General features: G+C 36.4%; 1 protein-coding gene and 1 pseudogene across 4 annotated transcripts in view; one reads left to right on the forward strand and one right to left on the reverse strand.

Moving 5' to 3' along the window:
* LOC130453710 (putative sodium-coupled neutral amino acid transporter 11) overlaps nt 1-24366 on the reverse strand; it is a 124895-nt gene that overhangs the window by 17490 nt on the left and 83039 nt on the right. For all 4 annotated transcript variants that reach the window (XM_056793970.1, XM_056793971.1, XM_056793969.1 and 1 more), the window contains 3 exons: nt 10661-10731; nt 9990-10151; nt 4766-4878 (listed from right to left, as the gene is read on the reverse strand). In XM_056793970.1, the coding sequence (XP_056649948.1) occupies nt 4766-4878; nt 9990-10151; nt 10661-10731 (346 nt within the window). The remainder of the gene's footprint in view (nt 1-4765; nt 4879-9989; nt 10152-10660; nt 10732-24366) is intronic.
* On the forward strand, nt 7917-8615 carry LOC130458861 (YEATS domain-containing protein 4-like; annotated as a pseudogene).

Consider the following 24366-nt stretch of genomic DNA (forward strand, 5'->3'; position numbering starts at 1 on the left):
GCTACATCTGAAATTTAGTTAATTCACAGGGCTGGAAGGGAACCTTTAATCAGGTGATTATCAAGATCCAAAATCATTAGAGACCTTGACCTAATCATCATTAAGCTAAGTCATTAGAGAACTCCTAATCCAAGCTCCTTATTTTACAGATGAGGGCACATTTTTTTTCAAATTCTTCAGGTTTTCCTTTAATGCCCATCCTAATCTGACCACTCTCTACTTTTTTTGAGTCATATTTCATAGTGTTCCCCTTACATCTTGAGTGCTTCAGTTATACTGTTTACTAATTGTTCCTCTAACTTTGTTTATTTGTGCTTTCAGACAGGCTTGCCACTATTCTTCCAATGTACCCCCTCTGTACTTGTGTCTCTTAGAATTCTGACCTTCTTTTAGGGTTCAAAGTGGGACCTTTCCTATGAAGTTGAGATTCCTACTTCAATTGGATTATATTTAATTATCTGTTGACCTCTTGTATTCTGTGAAGTAGTATGTAAAGTTCTGGGGAGCTGGGGATGTTTTGTTTTATCTTTGGCTGTTTAGGATCTAGCACAGTGTTTTATGGAAGGTATGTAACAAATTCTAGTTGAATTGAATAGATAGAACACAACAATGGCAGAACAGTAGGGTGGTACTGGATTATAGAATGCTTAAAAGAAGCTAATGAATTTTCCTGTGTTATCTAGATAAGTCATCTCTCCCGGGTGACATAATGTAGCATAGTCTCATGGATAAAGACCTTAGAATCAGGCTTAAGTCCTATGTCTGATACATACTGGATAAGTGACTCTGGGAAAGTCTCAGTCTCTCAGTGACCCAGGCAATTGCTTTCAGGCTATAATTCATGTATGTGTTTGCAATGTGCACCAATGGAAGGAGTTTCCACACCATGAGTTCCCCAAGTAGATGAAGTCATATATCTGTTCCAAATTAAACCAAACAAAAAGCCTACACAGTGCCTAAACACAATTAAAGTGCACATCTTTGGAAGGCCTTTAGGGAATAATTATACTGATAGGAAGTTCAAAATTATAACAGTGGTAAAGGAGTTATTTTGGGGCTGGTAGACCTTTTGGCAATCCTCAAATAATACCCTGTATGTGCTCTACTCTGCCTCTGAATAGCCTTTGCTGAACTCACGCCATATACTGAGTGTGTGTGTGTGTGTGTGTGTGTGTGTTTATTTATTTGTATTTTCTTGTGTATGCCTTGAAGGAAAAATAAAAAGATAGAGTAAAGGTGAAAGAGATATAAATGAGGGTATCTTTTATCTAATCACTACTCCCATAGGAGAGTTTTTAATTTAATCACCTTACCAGTTCATGGCATTTGGAAACAGAAAAAAAAATATATTTAGCTCTGAGTCCTGCAAGATGCAAACTTGAAAGTGGCATAATTCAGACAATTGATGTTCTGCATCTTCACATTGTATCAGTTCTGATCTGAAGACAAGATTTGGACCTGATACAGGATTGGAGAAAAATTAAAACAGAAGATTCCTACACCTTCCCTGCTGATGTTGAAATGAACTCACAGCTCTTTCCTCTTCTACCACAGAACTCATACTTAAATCTATGAATTGGAGCATTCACAACCTCACAAAAAGAGGTCCGTGATTAGTATGTATAAAGAATAAAAGCTGTGAGCTTAGTCCAATTATTTTGGAAATCAGGTTAGAATGATGCACAGTTACTAAAATGTGCCTTCCTTTTGATCCAATGATATATCTCCTAGGTCTACAACCCCCCCCCCAAATTAAAGAAAGAACTAAAAGATGAATATTTACAAAAATGTTTAGGACAGGTCTTTTTCTAAAGGCAAAGAGCTGAAAAACTAAGTAAGGGAGTGTCCATTAACTGGGCAATGGCTCAATAAATTATAGTATAGGGAGATAAATAATACTATTATGCTCTAAGAAATGATGAAAAGAATGGGTTCAAAGAAACCTAGAAAAATGTATTTAATAATGCAGAGACAAGTAAGAATAAGCAGAACAACAATTTTATGAGAATAGTAACATTTTAAAGACAAACAACTTTTAAAGACAATACCAAAGACAATGACCAACCAGAATTCTGGAAGATTTACAGGACTCACTTCCTGATGGAGATGAGACTCATGGTGCTGAATGAGAATACCATTTTGTTCAAGGACAGTGGAAATTTCTGTTTTGCAAGGCTATGCTTTTTTTTTTAAATAAGGGTTTTCTTTATCTTTTAAAATAGGTGTGAAGAGTGAGGAGAGAATACTTAATTGGAAAATAAAACAAAGCAAAAAGAATATAAGAAGTATTTTGATTACTTGTTCAATACCTGCCTGAGAGACAGAATGATACAGTGGAGAGAGGATCATATCTGACTCACAAGATGTGCCTCCTAAACATGTGTGACTCTGGGAAAGTTGCCAATCTACACATCTGGGGGAATTTTCTCACTTAAAATTTCCTTTTATAATGAAATCATAGGTCTAGATCAATCCATTCTAACCACCTCCAAAATATCTTCTTGCCTTCTAGAGCATACTGACTTGAATGTTCTGGATGAGCTTCAGGATTTTCACTTTATACATTAAACATATCCATACTACATTGTATAAATCATCTCTAGGATAAGGCTCTTAAGTCTAAGGGCCTCCTCAGTGTGACTTCTGAAAAACTCACTGTGGATCAGTCACATTAAACTATGAATGTATACAAGTGAATTGAATTTTTTATGGATTACATGAAGGGCCATCAGAAAACCACCTTATTTTACTTCAATATGGCAAAAACCAAAATACTTTCTCCCCTCTCCCTGATCTTAATAGAAGCTTTGTTTAATTTCTCAAATCCTATTGGTAGAGATTTCAGTGGTTGCCATTAGAGATTATCTAGCCCAATACCATTGAAATATACACGTTTCTTTTTAGATGAAGGAAAGAATTGCCTTTTTATGGATGCATAAAAATGGTTTAAGTTTTAAATTTAGGCATTTAAGGAAGAACATGACATTTCCAGTTTATATATGTGTGTAAAATTAACATATTAAAATATATAATCTAATAATAAAGAAATTATACACACACACACACACACACACACACACATATATATATATATATGTATATATATATAATTAAACTAACTGTACTGAGGGGATTCTGTCCCATACAGCTTTTGTGTTTAAATAGAGTTGACCAAGGAAAAAATTTAAGTAGAAAAAGTCATGAAAGAAATTTTAAATGGATCTAATGGACTAAAATGTTGGATATGGGTGTTGTTTTTCAAATTTGGTTGGGCTGTACCAAATTCCAGGAAAAACCAAGGTATGCACTTATATAAATATTTGACCTGATGTTAATATAAACACAAGCATCACTATGATTTACAAATTCTGCTTATGAAAATTTCTCATAAATCTCTGAATAGGCAGCAGAATTGAATGGGCAGTGGAATGAAAACTGTTTTGGAAGTCAGAGTATGTCAATTCTAGTACTAACTAACCTTGGACAAGCTATTAAATCTTTAGGGCTTTAATGTCTTTATGAAATGAGGGAGCTGGTGCTGATGATTTTTAATGTCCCTTTCAGCTCTAGAATTTCAAGAGTGAAAACATTTTCTTTCAATCCTGCTGTTGAATAATTAGATAGAAAATATAATGACTGATAGAGACTATATTGAACTCATATATTTACAAAAATTATTCTCATATCTGTGACAGAGGCTGACACTAGAGAAAAAGTGCCAGGCTGAAGAGTATATGAAGTTGACCTCCTTGATGGGGGAGGGACCCCAGGGGTGGAATCCGAAGGAAGAGAATGTTGGGAGAGCAATGACTCTCTTGGTCTTGAGAAGCTGAAGACAGAAGTTGGGGAAAAGACTTTCTTCTGAGGGTTACCCATTTTTCTTGCTGGTGACTGGAAATCTTTCCTCCCAACACTTCCCAGTTGAAGGGACTTCTGATGAGAAACCTGAGCAGACTTTACTTCAGCTCCTGTTGGCCAGGGGTGAGTCAACTTGACTTTCTCTTAGGGGGCTCAGAAGGCCTGAGTTCTCCCCCAAACTTGAGGATGGAGGGGAAAGGGTTTAGATAGAGACAGGGACCCCCTTTTCCCACATTCCTTTGCCCATTATTTCTTTTGTATTACCTGTTTGAGTTGACACTAAAAGTTATCTGTTCCCCAAGGTGAGTGTGAGTGAACAGATCAATGGGAGACCCTTTGGTCTTGAGTAGTGGAGGGGGGGAACAAGAGGGACAAGAGCGAATCTGGGAAAGCAGCTTTAGCTAAGGAGGGAAGGCAGATGGGGGAAAATATTCAAATCCCCTCTCCTCTCTCTGAGCCTACTTGCTACATCTGCTGTCTTTCCTAAACCCTGCTTTGAGAAGGGGATTCTCTTCTCTTTCTCCCTCTCCATACCAAAAGTCCAAACTTCCATCTTTTATCTTTTTTAATACATATCAGGCAGGTAGGATGCTTTGAGTATACAATATTAGAGTTTGAAGTAAGGAAGCTCATCTTCCTGAGTTCAAATATGACCTCAGACACTTACTAACTGTGTGACCCTGGGCAAGTCAATTAACCCTGTTTGCCTCAGTTTCTTCATTTGTAAAATGGGCTGGAGAAAGAAATGGAAAATTACTCCAATATCTTTACTAACAAAAGCCCAAAAATGGGATCATGAAGCATTGGACACAAACTAAAATGAATGAACAACAGCATTCTTATATTATATCAGCAGATAAATACATGTGTAAAATCTATAATAGAAAAATGGATTGTAATTTCTCACCTCTCTGGTCACAAAACATTCAAGTGGATAAGTCAAAATGACAGTGATCCCATAACAAAATCGTCCACCGTTAATTAGGGCATCACTTTTGCAATAATTTTCAAACAAATCTCCTGGGGAATAAAATAAGTTTAAGTATTTAATAACTCAATAAACCTGAGATTTGTATGAATTGTCAGAGAGTAAAATGAGCAGAATCAGAAGAAAAATTGATAATATACCATTAAAATTGTAATAAATGAACCATTTTGGAAGATTTAAGAATTCTTATGCAATGATCAACATGATTCCAGAGGATGGGTGTTGAATAATATTGTTCTTCTCAGGACAGTGGAATGTTAAGGATGAGAAACTCATTTTTGGATAAGGTCAGTGTGAAAATTTGTTTTGTTTAACTATACTTATCCTAACATAAACTTTTTTTTTCCTAGTGGGGTAGGGGAGGAAGGTGATGGAAAAATGTCTTGTTAATGGAAAAAATAAAAATATATAATTTTTACAGTGAGTAAGATATTATCTAAAATGTCAAGTTTCAATCTATTTTTTAAAAGAATCTGGAACACGACTTGTTCATTTCATAGGTCTAAGAAAAAACAAAGTACCAAGTTGTGTATTGAAACATGAGTTAGTTGCTCTCTCTCAGAACTGAAATATCACTAATTAGTGATAGCTAGTTATTCTCACCATTCATTTTTGGTGGCCTGACTACAAATTACTTTTGAAAGCTGTTTTGGGGTTATTTCTGGCCACTTGCAATATTTTTCCTTTGACCTCAGAGTTCTGGATTTGGGGAGCTTTGGATTTTGGCTCTGATATTGCTTGAAGATTTCATTTTGGGCATTCTTTCAGGAGAAGACTGATGAGTTTCCTGAGCAATGCAATGATCCAATATAACTCCAGAAGTCCAGTGATAAAGAATGGTATCTACCTCCAACAGAGAGGCGATAAATTAAACATGAGGTTAAACATGATAGAATGAGACATTTATGGTCAATGTGAAGACATATTTTGCTGGACTATGAATATTTGTTACAAGGGGTATTTTTGTGGGAAGGGAAGAAAATTAATTCTTGTTAACTGAAAAACAGAAATTTAATTAAAAAAGAATTTTAGAGAACTCTGGAATTAGCTTCATAAAAATATCCTCCTGCTTTTTTTTGTCTGATTATTCAATTAGTTGTAGAAAGAAAAAATTCTGGTGAAAATAAACAAGTTTGCTTTTGAAGTATTATTCTCAGAACAAGGATAGTCCCCAAAGGAAGTAGAGATATAGACATCTGGAGACCTGCATTTCCTGAATACCACAATACAAGAGCTAAGCACAAACTCTGTACTATGGGGAGGAATTTCAAACATTATCCTTCTTGGCATTTGGGAGTTCTTAATACATTCATTATTATCATCCAAAAATTGATACAATCTTCCATAGACAACATTATACAGAATCAAGATAAAAGGACTAGTTATCCTTTTAAAAAACTGTTAGTAACTATGTATGTCCCTCAAAATAAGTATTTTTGAGAGAGAGAGCATTATCCATTTTGAACAATTTGGAGAAGAGGATACAGAAATAAAATCAGGAAAGGGGAGGAAGATGATAAAATATAGGTATTTAGGGCTTGTACTTTTCAGCTTAAAATGTTTTTCCTCCTTTTAAATTATTTGGCCACCTTGTTTTAATCAGACCAGATGGAAGACTAGATTAAAATCACAGACTCTATTTAGCTAATCCAGAAGGAAAAGAAGGAAAAACATACTCTGAATTTTTTTCTTTCAAATACCAAACCTGCTTATGAATATAATGCACGATTCCTTTAATTCATATCATGATAGCTTCTTTCAGATGTTATAAAACTTTCAAGGGGTAGAGGGATTCAACTTATTCCATTTAGCTCCAGAGGAAAGGACCAGGACCCATGCATGAAAGGTGCAAAGAGGTCTTAGTAATTTGAGTGGAATTCCAAAAAATGGAATATGTCCCCTCTAGGGGTAATGAGTTACTTCTCCTTGGAAACCTTCAAACAAAAGCTGGATATTCACCTCTTGGGTGTATGAGAGAGGAGATTCTTTTTTCAGGTATGGATAGGATAAGATGTCCTTTGAATTCTTTTCCTGTTTTGAAATCTGGTGCTTCTGGTACGTTAAACATACTTTTAGCAGCATTCATCTGTAGTTCAAGAGTAGCAATGATAGTTTTGTGTCCACATGATACCATCAATGGTTGAATTACAAATAAACTAGTTTTAATTTTTTGTACATGTATTATTCTATTTACATGTATTGTTTTGTATATGTATTATGATTCTATTTAACTTTATTATTATGAAGATAGTGTGGTATAGATAGAGAGCTGACCTCAAAGTCAGGAAGACCTGAGATGTTGGTTATATGACCATGGGCAAGTCATTTAACCTCTTTGTTCTCTAGGACACTCTCAAAGATTATTTTTTTGTTGTTGTTGTTCAGTCCTTTCAGTTGTGTCTGGCTCTGTGACTCTGTTTAGAATTTTCTTGGCAACGATTCTGGAGTGGTTTGCCATTTTTTCTCCATCTCCCTTTAAAGATGAGGAACCTGAAGTAAACAGGGCTTAAGTGACTTGCTCAGGGTCACACTGCTAGTATTTGGGGTGAGATTTGAATTCAGGTCTTCCTAATTTCAGGCCTAGAGTGCTACACTGTACCATGTAGTTGCCCACTCTAAGATTCTAAGATGCAGCAAAGAGGCTGATTAGCACTGATACAGGAAGTTTTTTCATCCATGAGTTCCCTATACCAATGAATGATTGACCCTATTTTTATTATTACTAGTGAAAAGATGAAAGTTATTTACATTAGGTTTTCCACATGAGCAATGGTACAGGGATAAGAATGAGTACGGTGTATTTGATGAACAGCAAATAGACCTATATGATTCTACTGGATGGTTCACGAAGGAGGAGAGAGGGGCATAAGTCTAGAATGGTGGTTTGGGGTTTGATTTTTATCCAATAGGCAATGAGAGCCATGGAAGGTTTCTGAGTAGGGAATTGAAATGAAGGTAACTGGATTTTAGAAAGTTTAATCTCACTTTCTTTGAGAGGAATTTGACCATGGAACCTGACAGTGGAGGAGCTCAAGTGTGAGAACTCAGGCTGCTTCCCTTAGACGTTCACATGGATATGTCAGCATATGTGAAGAAAATCCAGTTTAAATTAAATGAAATTTATAGTAATCCTTTAAGAGTTGTGACTAAGCCACCATATGAGATTACAGAAATGGGTTGTGGTGAATTTGAAATATTCACAAAAATATTTTTCAATGACCCTAATGAAAGGCCTGTAATACTTTATCACTTATTAAAGCTATTTCAGTCAGACACCAATGCAATGCTGGGGGAAAAATAAAACAGTGGTTTTTGAGTTCTATGATGAAATGATATTTCAAGATTCAACAGCAATGATGCAACAGTTGCTAATGACATCTTGCCAATTAACCTTAGGAACCTATAAGCATGAAACAGAATTTGCTGAACTTGAAGTGAAGACCAGGGAAAAATTAGAAGCTGCCAAGAAAAAATCAAGCTTTGAAGTTGCTTAACTTAAAGATTAAAAGCAAGTCATGAAACTATCAATTGTTAAAAAATGAAATCAGGAAGCTCAAAGATGATCAAAGTAAAGAGATATATTTAAAAAATCTCACAAGGACTTAGTAGGGAAGCAACTGAAGAAAGAGTGGATTTCATGAAATGGTGTGAATACTATTATGTTTCTTAAAGGAACTCTAGGCATAATTGTGTATCTGAGGCTTCATAGCAAAGACTACAAGGATTTCTACCTCTTGGACAATTTCAATGGAAAAATCTGCATTTGCTAACCCACTGAGAGCATTTCTATGACTTCAAGTACAGCCTCTAGTTTTTTTTTTGTTTGTTTTGTTTTAATTGCATTGTGTATAAAGCTTGGTAACTTTTGTGAGAAATTTTCACTTTCAGGTATAGCTTTTGCACAAATTTTATATATTTCAGAAGGTGGAATTAATTTTTAAAAAATGAACTTGCCTGTTAAACTTCTTTGAGTAGGCTTGAGCCTATTTTGTATATGCTACTGAGAGAGAGGTCACCCAGAGAAACGAACCTTTCCTCACTTGCAGTGATCACTCTGCCTGCAGGCCACAGACTTAAAACATTTAAACCCATGGAGCCATATTGGCCATAAAGTGGATCAATAATGGACCTGAAGGGTCTTTTAGGAGTATGAAGTTCATCGCAAATGTAAACTGTGCAACTCCAAGGACACCTGGGAAAATGTCCATTCCCAGTGGACTGTGTTAAAAGTTTCTTGTTTCTCACTTTCTACATTTTGAAGGGAAGTCTTGATATTCTGTTTAGCCAGTGAAGCACAACAGCAAATTCTGTCCAGGGAGTTATCAGTGTGCCCCTTCCCATTTAGGGAATAAGGACTGAATGATGATTTCATTGGTATTGGGAACTCCTGGGTTAGAAAGCTTCTGCCAATGCAGGTAGGCATCCTTTGGGCTGTTTATAGCCTGAGAGTTGCCTAGAGCATTGCACGGTTGGGCCACTCACCCAGGGGCAGAGCCAGTGTGCATCAGGGAAAGGACTTGAAGCTGGGTCTTTCTTTCTCTGAGTCCAGCTCTATTTATTCATGGTGTACTCTGCCTCTCATTTACTTAAGCTTAATCTTAGGAGACTGAAAAATATATTTCCATGTTTGAATATAGTTTGTAAATAAATATTTGGAGATGAAATAACTTTTGATGGATTAATTAAAAAAAGAAAGGTTAATCCCACAAAGTATAACATGGATTGTTGGTAAGGATACTCCAAGATCAGAGAAATCAGCTGAGAGGCTAGTTATGAAGTATGAGCATCCTTAACTAGGGAGATGGCAGTGGTCATGGAAAGGAGAATAAGCAACAGGACCTGGTATTTAAATGTGGGAGATTGGAAAAAAGTAAATGAAGAAAAATGGAGAACAATAAAACCACTGAGAAAAATGTACAAGTGTCAGGGAGAGATAGATTGGTGAGGGGATAGGAAGAATTTAGTGTTAAATTGAGTTTTTAGGCTTCCAGCATGTAGGAGTTAATGCTTCTTTCCCTGAGATATGAGGGAAGGAGAAGATAGACATAAAGATAGGTGGTAGGAGTGTTAAATTAAAAATAAGAAAATACTAAAAATGCTACCAGATAAACAATGGAATACAAAAATGAATCTCTCACTATACCTTGTGTAAGGCCAGTAAATGTCAGATATCCAGTGGTAGCAAAAAGGACACTGATCAATGCAGAAATCATGACAGCTATGTGAATGACTCGAGACCATTTAGCCACTGTGGGTTCCTTCAGGGAGCCATAAACTAAGAAGCTGTTATGGTGGCAAATGAATGCTATAATAGAAAATAAGGAGAACATTATTAAAACACACCCCACATTTGATCCAAGTTTTCTTCTTTATTCCAGAAAAGGTTAAGACTTTTGTCCCCACTCAGACCACGACTGTGTGGTAGCCTCATGGCATTTTTGACAAAAATGTTCCCTTTGATGGAAAGTTGAAAAATCATCCCCCTACTTGTCAGTCTCCTTGGATAATCTTAGGAATAGAGCAGTTTAAAAATATCATGCAGTTAATAACAAGTGTCACTGAAAACCTTGGAAGAATATCATGACACCTGTTCAATTTCCAAGCTCAGAAATATAATTGTAATAAGAAAATTATTGGACTTTGGAAAGATTTATTCGTGTGTAAACTGAGACTTTGGTGATAAGTGGGTAGGGTAAATAGCTAATTTTACTTATTCACATGCTAATAGAAAAGCTAGAAAAGCATCTAAAAATGAATCAAAGTACTTTTATACCAGACATGCCCAAGGCTGAAAGACCAGAGTTACTTGCTTACCAAATGACATAACACCAACTGCTTGAACTGCATTGGGCTTTGCAAAAACCCAGGCATCTTCTGTTCTTGTTCTAGGAGGGAAAATAATTTTAATATTACAACTATTAAACAGTTTTGTATGATTAAAAGTGATAAAAATGAAATAAGATCAACAGATATTGCTTGAGTTATGTGAATTGAAATTTTATATTGATAATACAACATATAATAAAGGACTCCTGTATCCCTAATTAACTTCAAAATAAAAAAAAATATAAAGGAAAGGCGAGATATAGGAAATCCTGATAATATTCTCCCTCTCCCTCCCCTTCCATCTTCCACTGTAGGCCCATAACACCCACAGAGCCTTTACACTTCTTTGGGAAATAGACTATTTCATACATTCTATATTATGGAGATGGGAAAAATAATTATATTACATTAATTATGTATTATCATATATGATCATTAATAAAGCATTTGTTAAGTGCCTACTTTGTATGTGGTTTTGTGTGTTTGTATGTGTGTACAAAGGTAGACTTAGAACTGGAAAGAACCTTGGAGGTTATCTAGACTAACTCCCTCATCTTATAGATGAGGAAAACACAGAGCAGAAAGACAAAACAATTTTTGCTCCAAGTCATACTAATAATAGGTAGGGGAGAGAGAGAAAGGAAAGGTGGAAGGGAAAAAGGGAGAAGAGGGGAAATGGGGAAAACAGAGACAGAGAGAAGATTTGAACCTAGATCCTTTGACTTCAAATCCAGTACTGCTTCATTCATATCACAGAGTGATATAAAAAGTGATAAAGAATATAGACAAGATAGAAGTCTCTACCCTTTGATCTACTGTTAAGGGAACTATGAATTTTAAATGGTTAAGGCATTATGTTTGCTTGGGAGGAAAGATAGCCCAAAGTAACAAATAGTGGCAACTAATTAATGCTTTTAATAGATTATTAGATGAAGCCATTACCATCTTTTTACTGAGAGATCTAGATTGCACAGGAATAGGTCACTGGATGGGTAAGTTTGCTGAATGGTAGAAACAAGTAAAAAGTCTAGATCATGAAGTGATGCTCCAAAAAGGCAGGCTTGAACAAAGCACCGCAGGAATTAGTGTCTTGGTGAGCATAAGGGGACTTGAAAGATTAATTAGTAAACTCAGGAGTTCTTAAACTTGTGGTTCACAGACTTTTTGGCTTTTGTTGTTGAATATTTTGGGGAATGTCTTTCAATATGATTTGATTCCTTTGTAATCCTTTGTAATTTAATTTGTACATTTAAAAAACCTTCAGAAAAGGAGTGCAAAGGCTTCACCAGCCTCGATAAGGTGTCTGTGATACCAAAAAATTAAAAAAAAACTCTCAGATTAATTTTAAAGACAAAATTTGTCTATATTAATATATCCATTCAATTCAACCCACTCAATAAGCATTAATAAATGCCTCCCATACCACATGCTATGCAATGAGCTGGGGATGCAAAGACAAAATTGAGAGTTTCTGGTCTCCTGTGGCTTACACTTCAGTGATTATAGATTTAAACTCAAGTGGTCCTATGATATCACTGATACAGATTGTAACCTATCCATATCTACCCATCCTGTGCAGCAATTCTTCATATCCTCCCCAAATCATATCATAGAAAATCAACCTAAATTCTTGGGACCTTCCTAAATTTCTCTTAGCATCTTTTAGATACCCAGAGAGCACCTGGGATGTCTTATCTCTAGTTCACCATGTTATCAATACATCTTCATTCTTGATCACATATTTCTTGTAGGACATAAATTTTTAGAATCATAAAATGTTAGACCTGGATGATACCTTAAAGATAATTTTAATATGGGGTTATGAATGTGTTTGTATATGTATGTCCAATGAAATCTATGGGCCTCTTCTCAGAATAATGCTTTTGAATGCATAACAGATAGGATCACAAAGGAAGGAAATTATATTGATTAGTTATTAAAATATTTTTAAAAAACAAGTTTGTGGCCCTCAGATTAAAATCCCCTGATCTAGTTCAGGCCATTTCTTCATAGATGAGGAAGTAGGGGACCAGTTTCACATTTGGTTTTCATAATGGGGCTGGAGCAGAGCTAGAAAACACCTTTTTCAGTCTTAATGGTAGAAGCTATTCTTCTCTCCAACTTAGTGGGCCATTACTTCAGAAAAGTGAGATGGTTCTCACAGATACAAGAGAGCTTTAAAGAGGAAGCCTGGGTCTCTGCCTGCTGTCTGCTACTAATTAACTGGCTCCAATTCCGACAACTTTTTGAGTGGGAGATGCTGCCACCTGCTGCCTTCATCATTCCTGCTGCACTAAGAACGAACAAACTGGCATACCTGTCAACTTTCCCTACTAATGGAGACAGCAAATACACACACACCCATTTATAATTTAAAAAAACTCTGTCACCATTCCTGATGATGACTCAGCTCTGCCACAACCAACTGACAACTCTTTGACTCAAGGGTTCCCAGGCTTTCCAATACCTTTGATATGTTTTCTCTCCCTGTTAGTTGCCTGCATTTGAAATCTCTGCTTTCCCAAGGGAAAGAGTCTGACAATCACCCACTTTTCAAAGCTTTGGACTCAGAAATTGGGAGGTCACTTTCCATTCTCCTCGTATCTTTGACTTTCATATAATCTAAAAAATAATAAAACCTTCTTTTCTGTTTCTGTCCAATTTGGGCAAAAGCAGGAAAAGAGAAGGAAAAAGGTACCAGTGAAGGTATATAGAATCCATGTGGTCAAGCTCAGGGAAGGAGCAAGAAGTGTTGAGTATGCTGGGTTTCCCCCAATGAGAACAACATATAGGCAATTTTTAGGACCTTACCTATTAGACTCTAGGTAACTATCAAGTACAAGTCATTTATTCATTAGATCATCTATGCTTTGAAATTATTCACTCGAACATGAGGCTTGTGGAGGAAGCCAATGGCAAGCCACTAAAATTTCCTACATATATTTATTTCGTCACTTGGAGTTTAGAATACATGAACTTCAAGATCTCTTCTAAGTTTCAAATATTATGAACCTTCTTTTTACTCACTGCTATTTTATAAAAGTGTAATGTAAGGAGTGAGAGACCCCCAAAATTGAACCTTGCTGTTAAATGAATAGTTAGCCAGTGGGGGCAGCTGAGGAGCAGTGGAGAATGAGCAAGAGGATTCTGGGTAAAGGAACTGGGAGCTGAGAGAATTCTGACCAACTGAACTTCTTCCAGTCTTGGAAGGAATATTTGAGGTCAGAGGATATCTGAAACCATGAGGAGAAAGGATCTGATTTCCTTCTTGTTGTGTACCTGTCTTCAGCTAGAAATCCTCCACAACTTCCCTTCACTTGTCTCCTGCTACTCAAGACTGACAAGGAGTCAGTTGGATGCTGTGGCAGAGCCAATTTGCCCTCTCCTTTGGGTCTTTCCCCATTATAACTTTCCCTGGATAGATCATAGAGATATTGGTTTAAGTTAGTGTAGAGAGATAAGAAAAACGGTGTTGGGAAAAAGGCTTGAGGCACAAAGCCTCTGGCCAAGGACCTTTGAATACCCAGAATATGATTATTAGGGTTTCCCTATCCTTCCATCCTATTTCCTTACCCCCCACCCCACCCTCTTATTCCCCACCTCTTCAAATGAATTTCAGTTCATGTCCATTTGAGTTTTGTTTGGGAGTTTTTCATAAGAATATAAAAGTTGGGTGATTTGTGAACAAGATCAAAGTAAATCTTATTTCATCTGTGACAGCTAAGGATCCAGCTTGTCACTGAGTTTATGAGGAAGGGTCCAATAATGAAGACCCTTACCCTTGAAAGGACTGTCTGGGATACAAATCCTTTCCTAGCAGTTGTGCTCACATTCAAGACCCAAGAATATAGTTTGTGGTGTATCCTTTGGGAGAAAAGGAAACAGATCCCTTCTGTTTCTCTCTGAGTAATCAAAAACTCTAAGGTCAATCAACCTTGTCAAAGGAGTGACACAGCCATCTTTCCTCAGACCTTTCTGCTTCCCTCTCATCCTTGTCTTTCAAATCTCCTTTCAACTTCTCACTAGAGAAATATATCCACCCAGTGGGTTAAAACCTGTTTACCCCTCTTCATTAGTAAAAGAGGAGAGTCCCTCTCCATTTATTATCTTTTACAATTGGCACCCCAGATGCTTAGGATAGAACCATTGTTCAGTTAGTGGCAGTTGGAAGTGACTGGAGGGAAGGGTAGCCATCTTGGAAGAGGATAAGTTGATAGACATTACTGTTTACTCCAGGGAGGAGGAGGTTCTTAAAGGGTCAGATTTAAAACATTTTTACTGTGAAGGGGTTTTTGGAATAAAGGGCAAAGAATCAAGGTACAACACAATCAAACATGTACCAAAAAATCTTAATTATCTGTGCGGCTCTCATCATGATGGAACAGTTGTTTTATTGGCTGTATGATATGTGATTTTTGACTGCATCTGGCCAATAGTCCACATAGCACAGATAAGGGTCTGGATTAACAATGAAATCAAAGGTGTATGGCCAATGTTGCCTGCCATATATGGAACAACAATGTTAGTATGGTAAATGTTTACCACTTTAAGAAAGGGAATAAAATTAATCTTAGGCAAGCAAACCAACATTGATGACCCTAAGTTAACAATAGTTCTCAACCAAATGAACACAATGAATGAACTGTACCAAGGACTGGTGACAAAACTTGATAATATGGGAATGAGCAATGACACCAAGACAGATAAGGACACTGACAATGACTGTGACAAGGACAAGGACACTACACCTACACTAACCATAGAGGTCTGTGCTGACAAGGTAACTGCAGACAAGGGAACAAACACAGAGATTTATAGACACTGGGGGTGCTATAGGGATACAAAATGTCCTATCTCAACAGGACTATGCAAAATTGAATTCATATTCAGGAGTGATTCACATGAAAGTCCACAAGCCCTTTTCAGTAGCAGACCTAGAAGCCTTGGGTAAAAGAATTCCCAAGTTCTTTATCGAACCTTCCTATTGTTTAAAAGAGCTAAAAAGGGCATTTAGGCTGTATGAACCAAGCTTTACAGATATTGAGATTCTTTTAGAACTATTTAGTACTGCCGAGCAAGCCCAATTCATAAAAAAAAAAAACAAAAACAAAAAAACCCTAGAGATGATCCCAAACTTATGAGCTGGCCAGAATTTCAGGGGATGTTGAATTTTCTAATCCCCAGAGTTTTTCTTATCTAAGAAAAGCTAGGGAAGATCTCCTTGAAGCAGTAAAGTCTTTCAAAGGTATTATGGGGAAGGACCCAAAGGAGAGGGCAGATTGACTCTGCCACAGAATCCATCTGACTCATTGTCAGTCTTGAGTAGCAGGAGAAAAGTGAAGGGAGGTTGTAGAGGATTTCTAGCTGGAGATAGTTATACAAAAAGAAGGAAATCAAGTTCTTTCTCCTCCTGTGGTTTCAGATACCCTCTGACCCTCAGGAAAACGCTCTAGTCAGTTTCCTTCCAAGGTTGGAAGAAGTTCAGTTGGTCAGAATTCTCTCAGCTCCCAGTTCCTTTACCCAGAATCCTCTTGCTCATTCTCCACTGCTCCTCAGCCAGCTTCCCCCACTGGCTAGCTGTTCATTAAACAGCAGGATTCTGTTTTTTGGGTCTCTCATTCCTTACATTAAAAAAGGGAGGTAGCATAATAAAGTAGATATAGAGCAATCCTTGAATCCAGGAAAACCAAAGTTCAAGTCCCAACTCTGACATGTATAGCTATGTGACCTTTAAAAAGCCATTTAACATCTCAGGGGCAGTTAAGGCTATGTGTTGTAGAGAATTCAATGACCTGTATTGGAAAAAGGAGTTTCCTCACTGAGTAGCTTTCTATCCTAATGAAATGATAGTTGTCACCATAGGTGAGGATGTATAGATAGCATCAAATAATAACAATATTTAGCATTTGCATAGCATTTTAAGGTTTGCAAAGTGTTTTATAAATATTATCTCATTTGAACCTCACAACAACCCTAAGAGGTATGAGCAGTGATTATTCAGATTTTTATAAATGAATAAACTGAGACAGAGTTTAAATATATTGCCCAGGATCTTGTAACTAGTAAGTATCTGAGGCTGAATTTGGTATCAAGTATTCCTTGTGCCAGATCCAGAGCTCTAACCACTATATAACCTCACTGTCTAGCTGGTAGAAATTACCTTTGAAGATGAGATAAGCTCATACTAGACAATAAAAGAGATGGTATTTTCTTTAGACACTTTTCTCTTGGACTTTTATCTATTTTTGCTTTGTTCCTATAATGAGTGTCACTTTGGGGTCTTCCCAGTAAACATTTTGCAAGGGCTCTTTTTGCATTTTTACAGCTAGCATGACATTCTATGTTTCTTCTGACTTTATCATTTGGCTTCACATGAATCATTTAAAATAGATTGAAGTTTGCTAAATCACAGGAAACTTTCCTTTCATATCTCAGACACAAGCCCCAGGAAGCCAACCATCTTCTCTCTTGGTAAGATCAGGTTAACAAAGAGATGGCTTGGTAACATCCATAAGGAGTGTCCAACCACCACTACTTGCAACTTCTTTCTCTGACCCTTTCTGGATGATGTTTCCTCTATGAACATCTGCACCCATAGCATTAGTCACTCAAGCAAAGTAGGTGCCTCCTCTTTAGAGAATCCAATTACCTTTCCCCTCACTAGAAGAAAAGTCTGATATTTATTCTTTAACTCTGAGTGTTTTGTTTAGTGGATCTGTAACAGTATAACTTCATTATGTAGGAAGTAAAAAACAGTGAGAATATTCATGATTGGAAAATGGAGATGAGCTAGTGATGAAGTGAGATGAGGGGCAGTAGATGGACAATCCAAATTATACAGTGGTATCCTAAAAATGTGTTTGGGTTTTTTTTTTTTAAGCAAAGAACAATATCCATCATGCATGGAGGTCTCATGAAAAATAATGGATAAGAACTGCATAAGATGATTCAATATGGAGGACAATCTATAATAGCAAAGGGAATATTAAAATCACCAACTCAGGAGGGTAAGATCTATATTATGCCAATGGCACCTGGCGATATGTTTTTGTAGAAATCCCAACTAGCATAGAATATAACCTATCTTATTGTCTCACTGTCTGAAGCTAAAAATATCCCATGCCTTAGAACCTTCCTATGTCTACCTATGAATCAATTGCTTTCATCCTAGTCTTAAAGTAATCTTGTTTTGTTGTAACACTCAGTTCAATCAATGGACCTGTTATCTATAGGCAACCCTTGAATATCATTACCTCACAGATCAGCATAAGGAATTCATAGGAATTTTTTGGAAGTTTTGAGTAAGCCGCAGATGATACAAGAAGGTCAGCAGACTACAGAAAAAATTTAGAAACAGAAATGCATAAAAACTATATATCGTATTGTAAAATGTCAACATATTTGATTTTTAATACCATAAATAAAAAACATTTCTCTTTAAAAGTTAAAATAAGTAAATTATTAAAGTTTGCGAAAAGAACAAGAAAGCCAGGAGATGACACACAAGGTTAGAAATGTTACCAGTGACCTACATAGAGCCTATGACCAAATATTTAACTCAAATTGTACAGTAAGATACTATAAGAATCACATAAAAGAAAAAAGAAAAAATCAAACTTCTCTGATATGAAGGGGCAAGAAATTGGATCTCCTACATTGTTGAGGTGGGTGGGTGGGGTATTCTCCCCTATACCACTGATCACAATCCTTTCAGAGTCACCACAGCTACCATTTCATAAAACTGGTTTTTGCAGGGAGAAAATAACAGATCAACTAGAACCATTCCTGAACTTCTTAAGGCAGCCTCAAGCTCATCAATGTGGCTGAATGTGACAATGTGTGGGCTCAAGAACACCAAATTTCAGGAAACCCTGCCCTATAGTACTATATACTTTGTATATCTGCCCATCAGGTCATTCTTGTTCATGCCTTCCCATGAGTTTGAGGAGGCGGGGTGTCCCTTTATCCTCTTGGAAGACTCCTTGTTCTGTAGACTTCATTAGGATACTTGTTGAGTCTGGGGACATCCTCCTGTTATCCTTCATTCTCACCATATGATTTTTCAACTGTACATCTTCTAATAATATCCATTACTCTAGTTCTTCAAAATTCTCTCTTCATTATATGTTGTAGATAGCTCAAATTTATTATCTCTCTGGGTAGCTAGTTTGGCCCAGGAGACAGAGCACTAGGCATGGAGTCAGGAAGACCTGAATCCAAATTTGACTTCAGACACTTCCTAGTTGTGAGCAAGTCACTAAACCTTGTTTATCTCAGTTTTCTCATCTGTTAAAATGAACTGGAGAAGGAAATGATAAACCACTTAAATTTTTTTTCCAAGAAAAGTCCCAAAACAAATAATGAAAAGATGGACACTACTAAAAACAATTAAGTGACAACCACCAAATCATTCTTCTACATTTTACCTTGTATGAAATGGGCAAATCACTTAACCAGTTCATCTTTATAGTAGATTATAGTATTCTATAACTCACAGCCATGACTATATTGTCAACAGACTACTGTTATAAAAATGGTGAATATTTGTTACTTACAGAAATCTGGGGTCACTAAAGGAACTTTACAAATTCCCAAGGAGAATTTATCCAAGAATTTCCTCTAGTTTAATATTGGGTCCACTCCATTCACAGTGTCACAAGTACATGTGCATACTCACATATACAAAAACAAACACAGTGAAACCCAATACTGACATGTCATAATTTGGGCAACAGACTTTTTCATCTACATGATTTTTACTATGAAGATAATTAGGTCAAACTTTTCTTATTCTTTTACTAGTATCTTTTAGGAGAAGCAGTGATATATTCTTTCATTTAGATACTAGTTCCTTGTCAAAAATGTCAAGATTTCTATGATTCAGTTCCCTTAGTAGTATATTCACTCAATGGTCATGGGACAAGGATTACAAATTCAGGAGCCCACCATGGTCTAAAAATTGAGATTCTTAGCTCCCACTACCTCCTACTATTCTGCTACTGTCCCTGCAGAAGTGAAAGCTGCACTAGGTTGAGGGTTATTTAATTTCTTTTTTGCTTCATCTACTGCCATTGCCAAAAAAGTAATCACTGGGTGGGCCAACTTATGATGAGCCTCTCTATACTTTATTAGTCTGATCCTTGAAATGTAGATTCTCATTTTTCCAGTTCCATACTCAAAAGCCTTTTTAATATAGTGATTGTTTAGTCATTTTAGTCCTGTCTGATGCCTTGTGACCCCATTTGGGATTTTCTTGGCAGAGATACTGGAGCATTTTGCCAGTTCTTTCTCCAGTTCATTTTATAGATGAAGAAACTGAGGCAAACTGATTTAAGTGACTTACCTAGAGTCACACAGCTAGTACACAGAGGTCAAATTGGAACTCTAGTTTTCCTGCTTCCAGTCCTAGCTCTCTATCTACCATGCTTCCTAGTTGTCCTATCTTTAGAATGCTAGAGAGAACTGAGGGGCACCACTGCACTATGATATAGCTTTGTAATGAGCATGTGTGGAATAATAAGTTTGGTATGATAAATGCAGGAAGACTTCAAATAACTCTATAAATATATGAACAAAAGAAAGATATAGCTGAATCTTAGGAAATCCTACAAAGAAACTGATGGAGGAAACATTGTTCAACTCATTACATTCCATTTTAGTTCAATACTTCAAATGATAAGCCATGAAAATTAATTCTGATATATGGTCACCCTGTTATCTTTTATCCCCAAAAAGAAAGACTAATTTAAGGGTTGTTTACCTGTTATCTATTGATGTTCTGCCCTTTATGAAACCCTGTCCTATAGCAGAATATGCTACAAATACCTACCCAGCAGGTGGTCCTCACTTATGCCTTCCCATGAGTTTTAGAGGGGAGTCCTTGTATCCTCTTGCAAGGCACCTTTTCTGCAAACTTCTATTACCACAGCATTGGTGCAGTTCATTTTATTTCCTCTAGGTTCCACATTAGGGTTATGATGAAAAACAATCCTTACACTTGATCGCTGATTAAACTGCTGACAATATTTTTCTTTCACTATTAATCTTTGACACTTCCTTACCTGAAAAAGTCACACACTACCCAATTTTCTTGGCTTTTTTACATAAAAGTCTTAAAGTGTTCATTTGGCATGTGTTTGGCAACCCCACCAGATATTTGTTCTATGTTTGTCCCTGAGTCCCTTTATGCCTAAATATTGTCAGTTGTTTTTTTTTTTTGTAAGAATAGGAAACTCTCAGTTTACCATTGAAATTTGCCAGTGATGACAAGGCCAAAGAATGCTTGGAGAGATTAAAAATAAAATTCATTTACTATCTTGGAAAATTACAGATTTTGGTCAAACATTTTACGTACCAGCAGTCTAATTAAGAGATGCCACCATGACTAAATGCAATTTAACAGGCGGACCCTAAAAAGTAAATATCTAAGTAGTTTGAGCTCTGAAATTGGAGATGTCTGCTCTTTCTCTGTACCATCAGGAATATCTACAAGTTAGTATTATTTTCCTGAAAATTTCTCAGTTTCAGCTCTAAAGAACTAAATTTGTTTGTTTGTGCTCTTCTGAAGGACTAGAGAATGTTGCTCAGGTCCCTTTCTCTTTTTAAGTCGTAAGGCAACACTCACTTGAAACACAAAGTTGATTTCGCTGAAGGAATCATAAATTTACAATTTTATATTTAAGTTCTGCTGCTTTAAGAGTCATATCAGTTCTTGAGCTCTGAAATAAATTTACTTTGAGAAAATGAGATTTTATAAATGTAAATAAGTCGTAATATTGGAGAGGGATTGAAAGATACAGGGAGGCTTTTAGGAATTGACACAGAGGCCAACAAACATGTATTTACAATCTAGGGTACTCCAATCCCTTTGGAGTTTGTGGAGCCTATAATTTATTATCAAAATATGAAATTTAATAAACACAAGTAAAAGTAAGATAGAAGAAGGGGCAGAAGATGCTGGGAAATTTGGGGATTTGGCATAGAGATCAAAGCAGCCTGGGTTTACATTCAGGGTACTCCCATTGCTTCAGAATTCTATTCAGTAGAAATCATAGGAGCTATCCTAAAAAGCAATGCAGAGGAAGAAAAGAAATAAGATCATGTCCCCTAATACCAACACAAACACACACACACACACACACACACACACTAACTTGTCCCCTAAAACCAAGACAGTTAGCTAGCCAAATAAGGTAGATGCATGCACACCCAACAGTAACAACATCATGTCTTCAGAACCAAGAGAGAAAAACAGGCAGGAAGACACAAACACACACACACAGACACAGACAGACACACACACACACACATACACACACAATTTCAGTTGTAAGTTTAGGGGCAAAGAAGAACTACCTGGACTAAATTCCTAGCAACTTTAACTAAAATTTCTCGGTTTGTACATAGTGCAGCCAGTTCTGAAAGAGAACCTCCTTATTTTTTGAAAATCTGAGCAGAGATAAGATAAAACATTAGGAAACAGAGGCAGGGGTTGGACTCTGTGGACACAGAGGTTTTTTCCAGCTCCAGATTTCAGAGCTTAAGATAGCTAACAGTGTTCACAGACCTCTGAAAATGTGCTGCAAGGTGATTCCTTATCATCAGAACATTTTGCCTCCACATCAAGAGATCAAATATTACATTTCTCAATGGCATTGTTCCAAACCTTTTTTTTTTTGCTAAACACAGACACCTTTCAAAGCATACAAACTCTATAGGGAATCTGTTATTGGCAAGAGGACATCATGCATTAACCTCTTTAACCAGACATCCCTGGAGTTAAGTGCTTTGGCTGATGTGTAAACAGAGCTCTCCATTTCCTGTCACATTACCAACCATTAATACAAACAGACCTCTCCCCACTTCCCTAACCCCTTCTCTTATCTGACTTTGCAAACAGTCTGCATCACTTGACTATTTTCCATCTTCCCCAAAGTCTTGCTCACTTTATCAGCCAATCTGTCCTGGGCAATCAGTGTTTAGATGAGCAAATACAATAGTCCAGAAAAATTCCTCTATTAAGTTTACTTACTCTATTACCTCAATATCTAACTCACTGCTCTTGTGCTTCATCCTCTGATATCTCAACTTCACTTCATTTTTTTCTTAACTTAAGAATCAAAGGGGAAAATGATATTAAAATTTATAGGAAAACAGAGTAAGACAGGCTAATTTTTCTTGATCTTTAACTGACACATCATTTTTAACTGACACATCCCTTTTAGTCATGCAAGAAGCATGGACGGTCAGATAACAACAGTAATGCAAATTCTCTTTTAAAGTAAAGGAGGAAATGAAATATTGAGACTTTAACCACTACCTATGTACAAAATTCTTAGGACAAAACATGTTCATCACTTTGTAGTTAAAATGAGGCTTTCCCCATGAATTCTAGATAAACCTAAACTGCATATTCCTTGATAATTCACTATTAAAAATCATACTTGAAGAATGATTTGATTGAAATGAACACCAAAAGAACACATCCCATTTCACAAACAGTGTCTGAGCAAAGAAGAGATAATATTTGGTAGGATGCCCCACCCAAATGGTGGGGCATATTTGTGGGAATAAACAGGTGCAACATGCCTACCTATCTACATCTACCATTTAGCCTACCTAAACCAGAATTCATTAGCCTTCCTTCAACCCCAGTTTTCCTCCTCATTTTCTGCTTTAATTGAGGGTATCATAGACTTTCTAATCACTTCAGTTTAAATTTTCTATTCTTTTCTATTCTTTTTTCTGTTTTTTTTTCTATTCTATTTTTTTCTATTCTATTCTGTTTTCTATTCTTTCCTCTTATTCATCCTTGAATTGTCAGATTTTATTGATTCTACTTTAATTGTATCTTTCCCACCCATCCCCTTCTTTCTTTAAAAAGGTTTTTTAAGCAAATGGTGGTTAAGTGACTTTCTCAGGAACACAAATTTAAAAAATGTCTGAAACCAGATTTGAACTAAAGACCTGTGGACTCTATACCTGTCTCTTAGGAATCATGCCAACTAGTTGTTCCCCTCACCCCACCACTTTCTCTTATGAAATGCTAAGAGCACTGTTCCCAAGTTAGGGTTCTAATGGTAACAGAGATAAAAATAAATGGCAGTTTGGGTTGATTTGAATAATTTATCAAAGGTGATATTTGGAGTGTTTGGTTAGCTCTTGAACCAGCTCTAAAATCCCAGGATTAAGAACTAATAGTGAATTTAAAATTATTTATTCCAATTCTCTCATTTTACATATGAAGAAACTGACATCCAGAGAGAAAAATGAGTTGTTCAACATCACACAGATAATAGTTGCAGAGTTAGAATTTGATTTAGATCTTAGTCCAGTATTCTTTCTGCAACATTCCTCCCAATTCCCTTGACTGAAGTCCAACAATTCCAGATAACAGATAACAGAAGAGAAAGGATTATTGGTCACTGAACATGAACAGAGGATTTTGAACTGGAGAATGAATGTGTTAAAATTGTATACTGTGGGGAGAAGTTGGGTGTCTCAATGGATCAAGAGCCAGGCTTAGAAACCAGAAGTTGTAGTTTTAAATATGGTTTCAAATACTTTCTGGCTGAGTGACTCTAGACAAGTCACTTAAACCTAGTTGCTGAGGCCTTACCACTCTTCTGCCTTGGAACCAATACACAGATAGAAGTCACAGGTAAAAACAAACAAACAAACATCTGTATCTTGTT

The sequence above is a fragment of the Monodelphis domestica genome, chromosome 4 (assembly GCF_027887165.1).
Source record: "Monodelphis domestica isolate mMonDom1 chromosome 4, mMonDom1.pri, whole genome shotgun sequence".
Lineage (NCBI taxonomy): Eukaryota > Metazoa > Chordata > Mammalia > Didelphimorphia > Didelphidae > Monodelphis > Monodelphis domestica.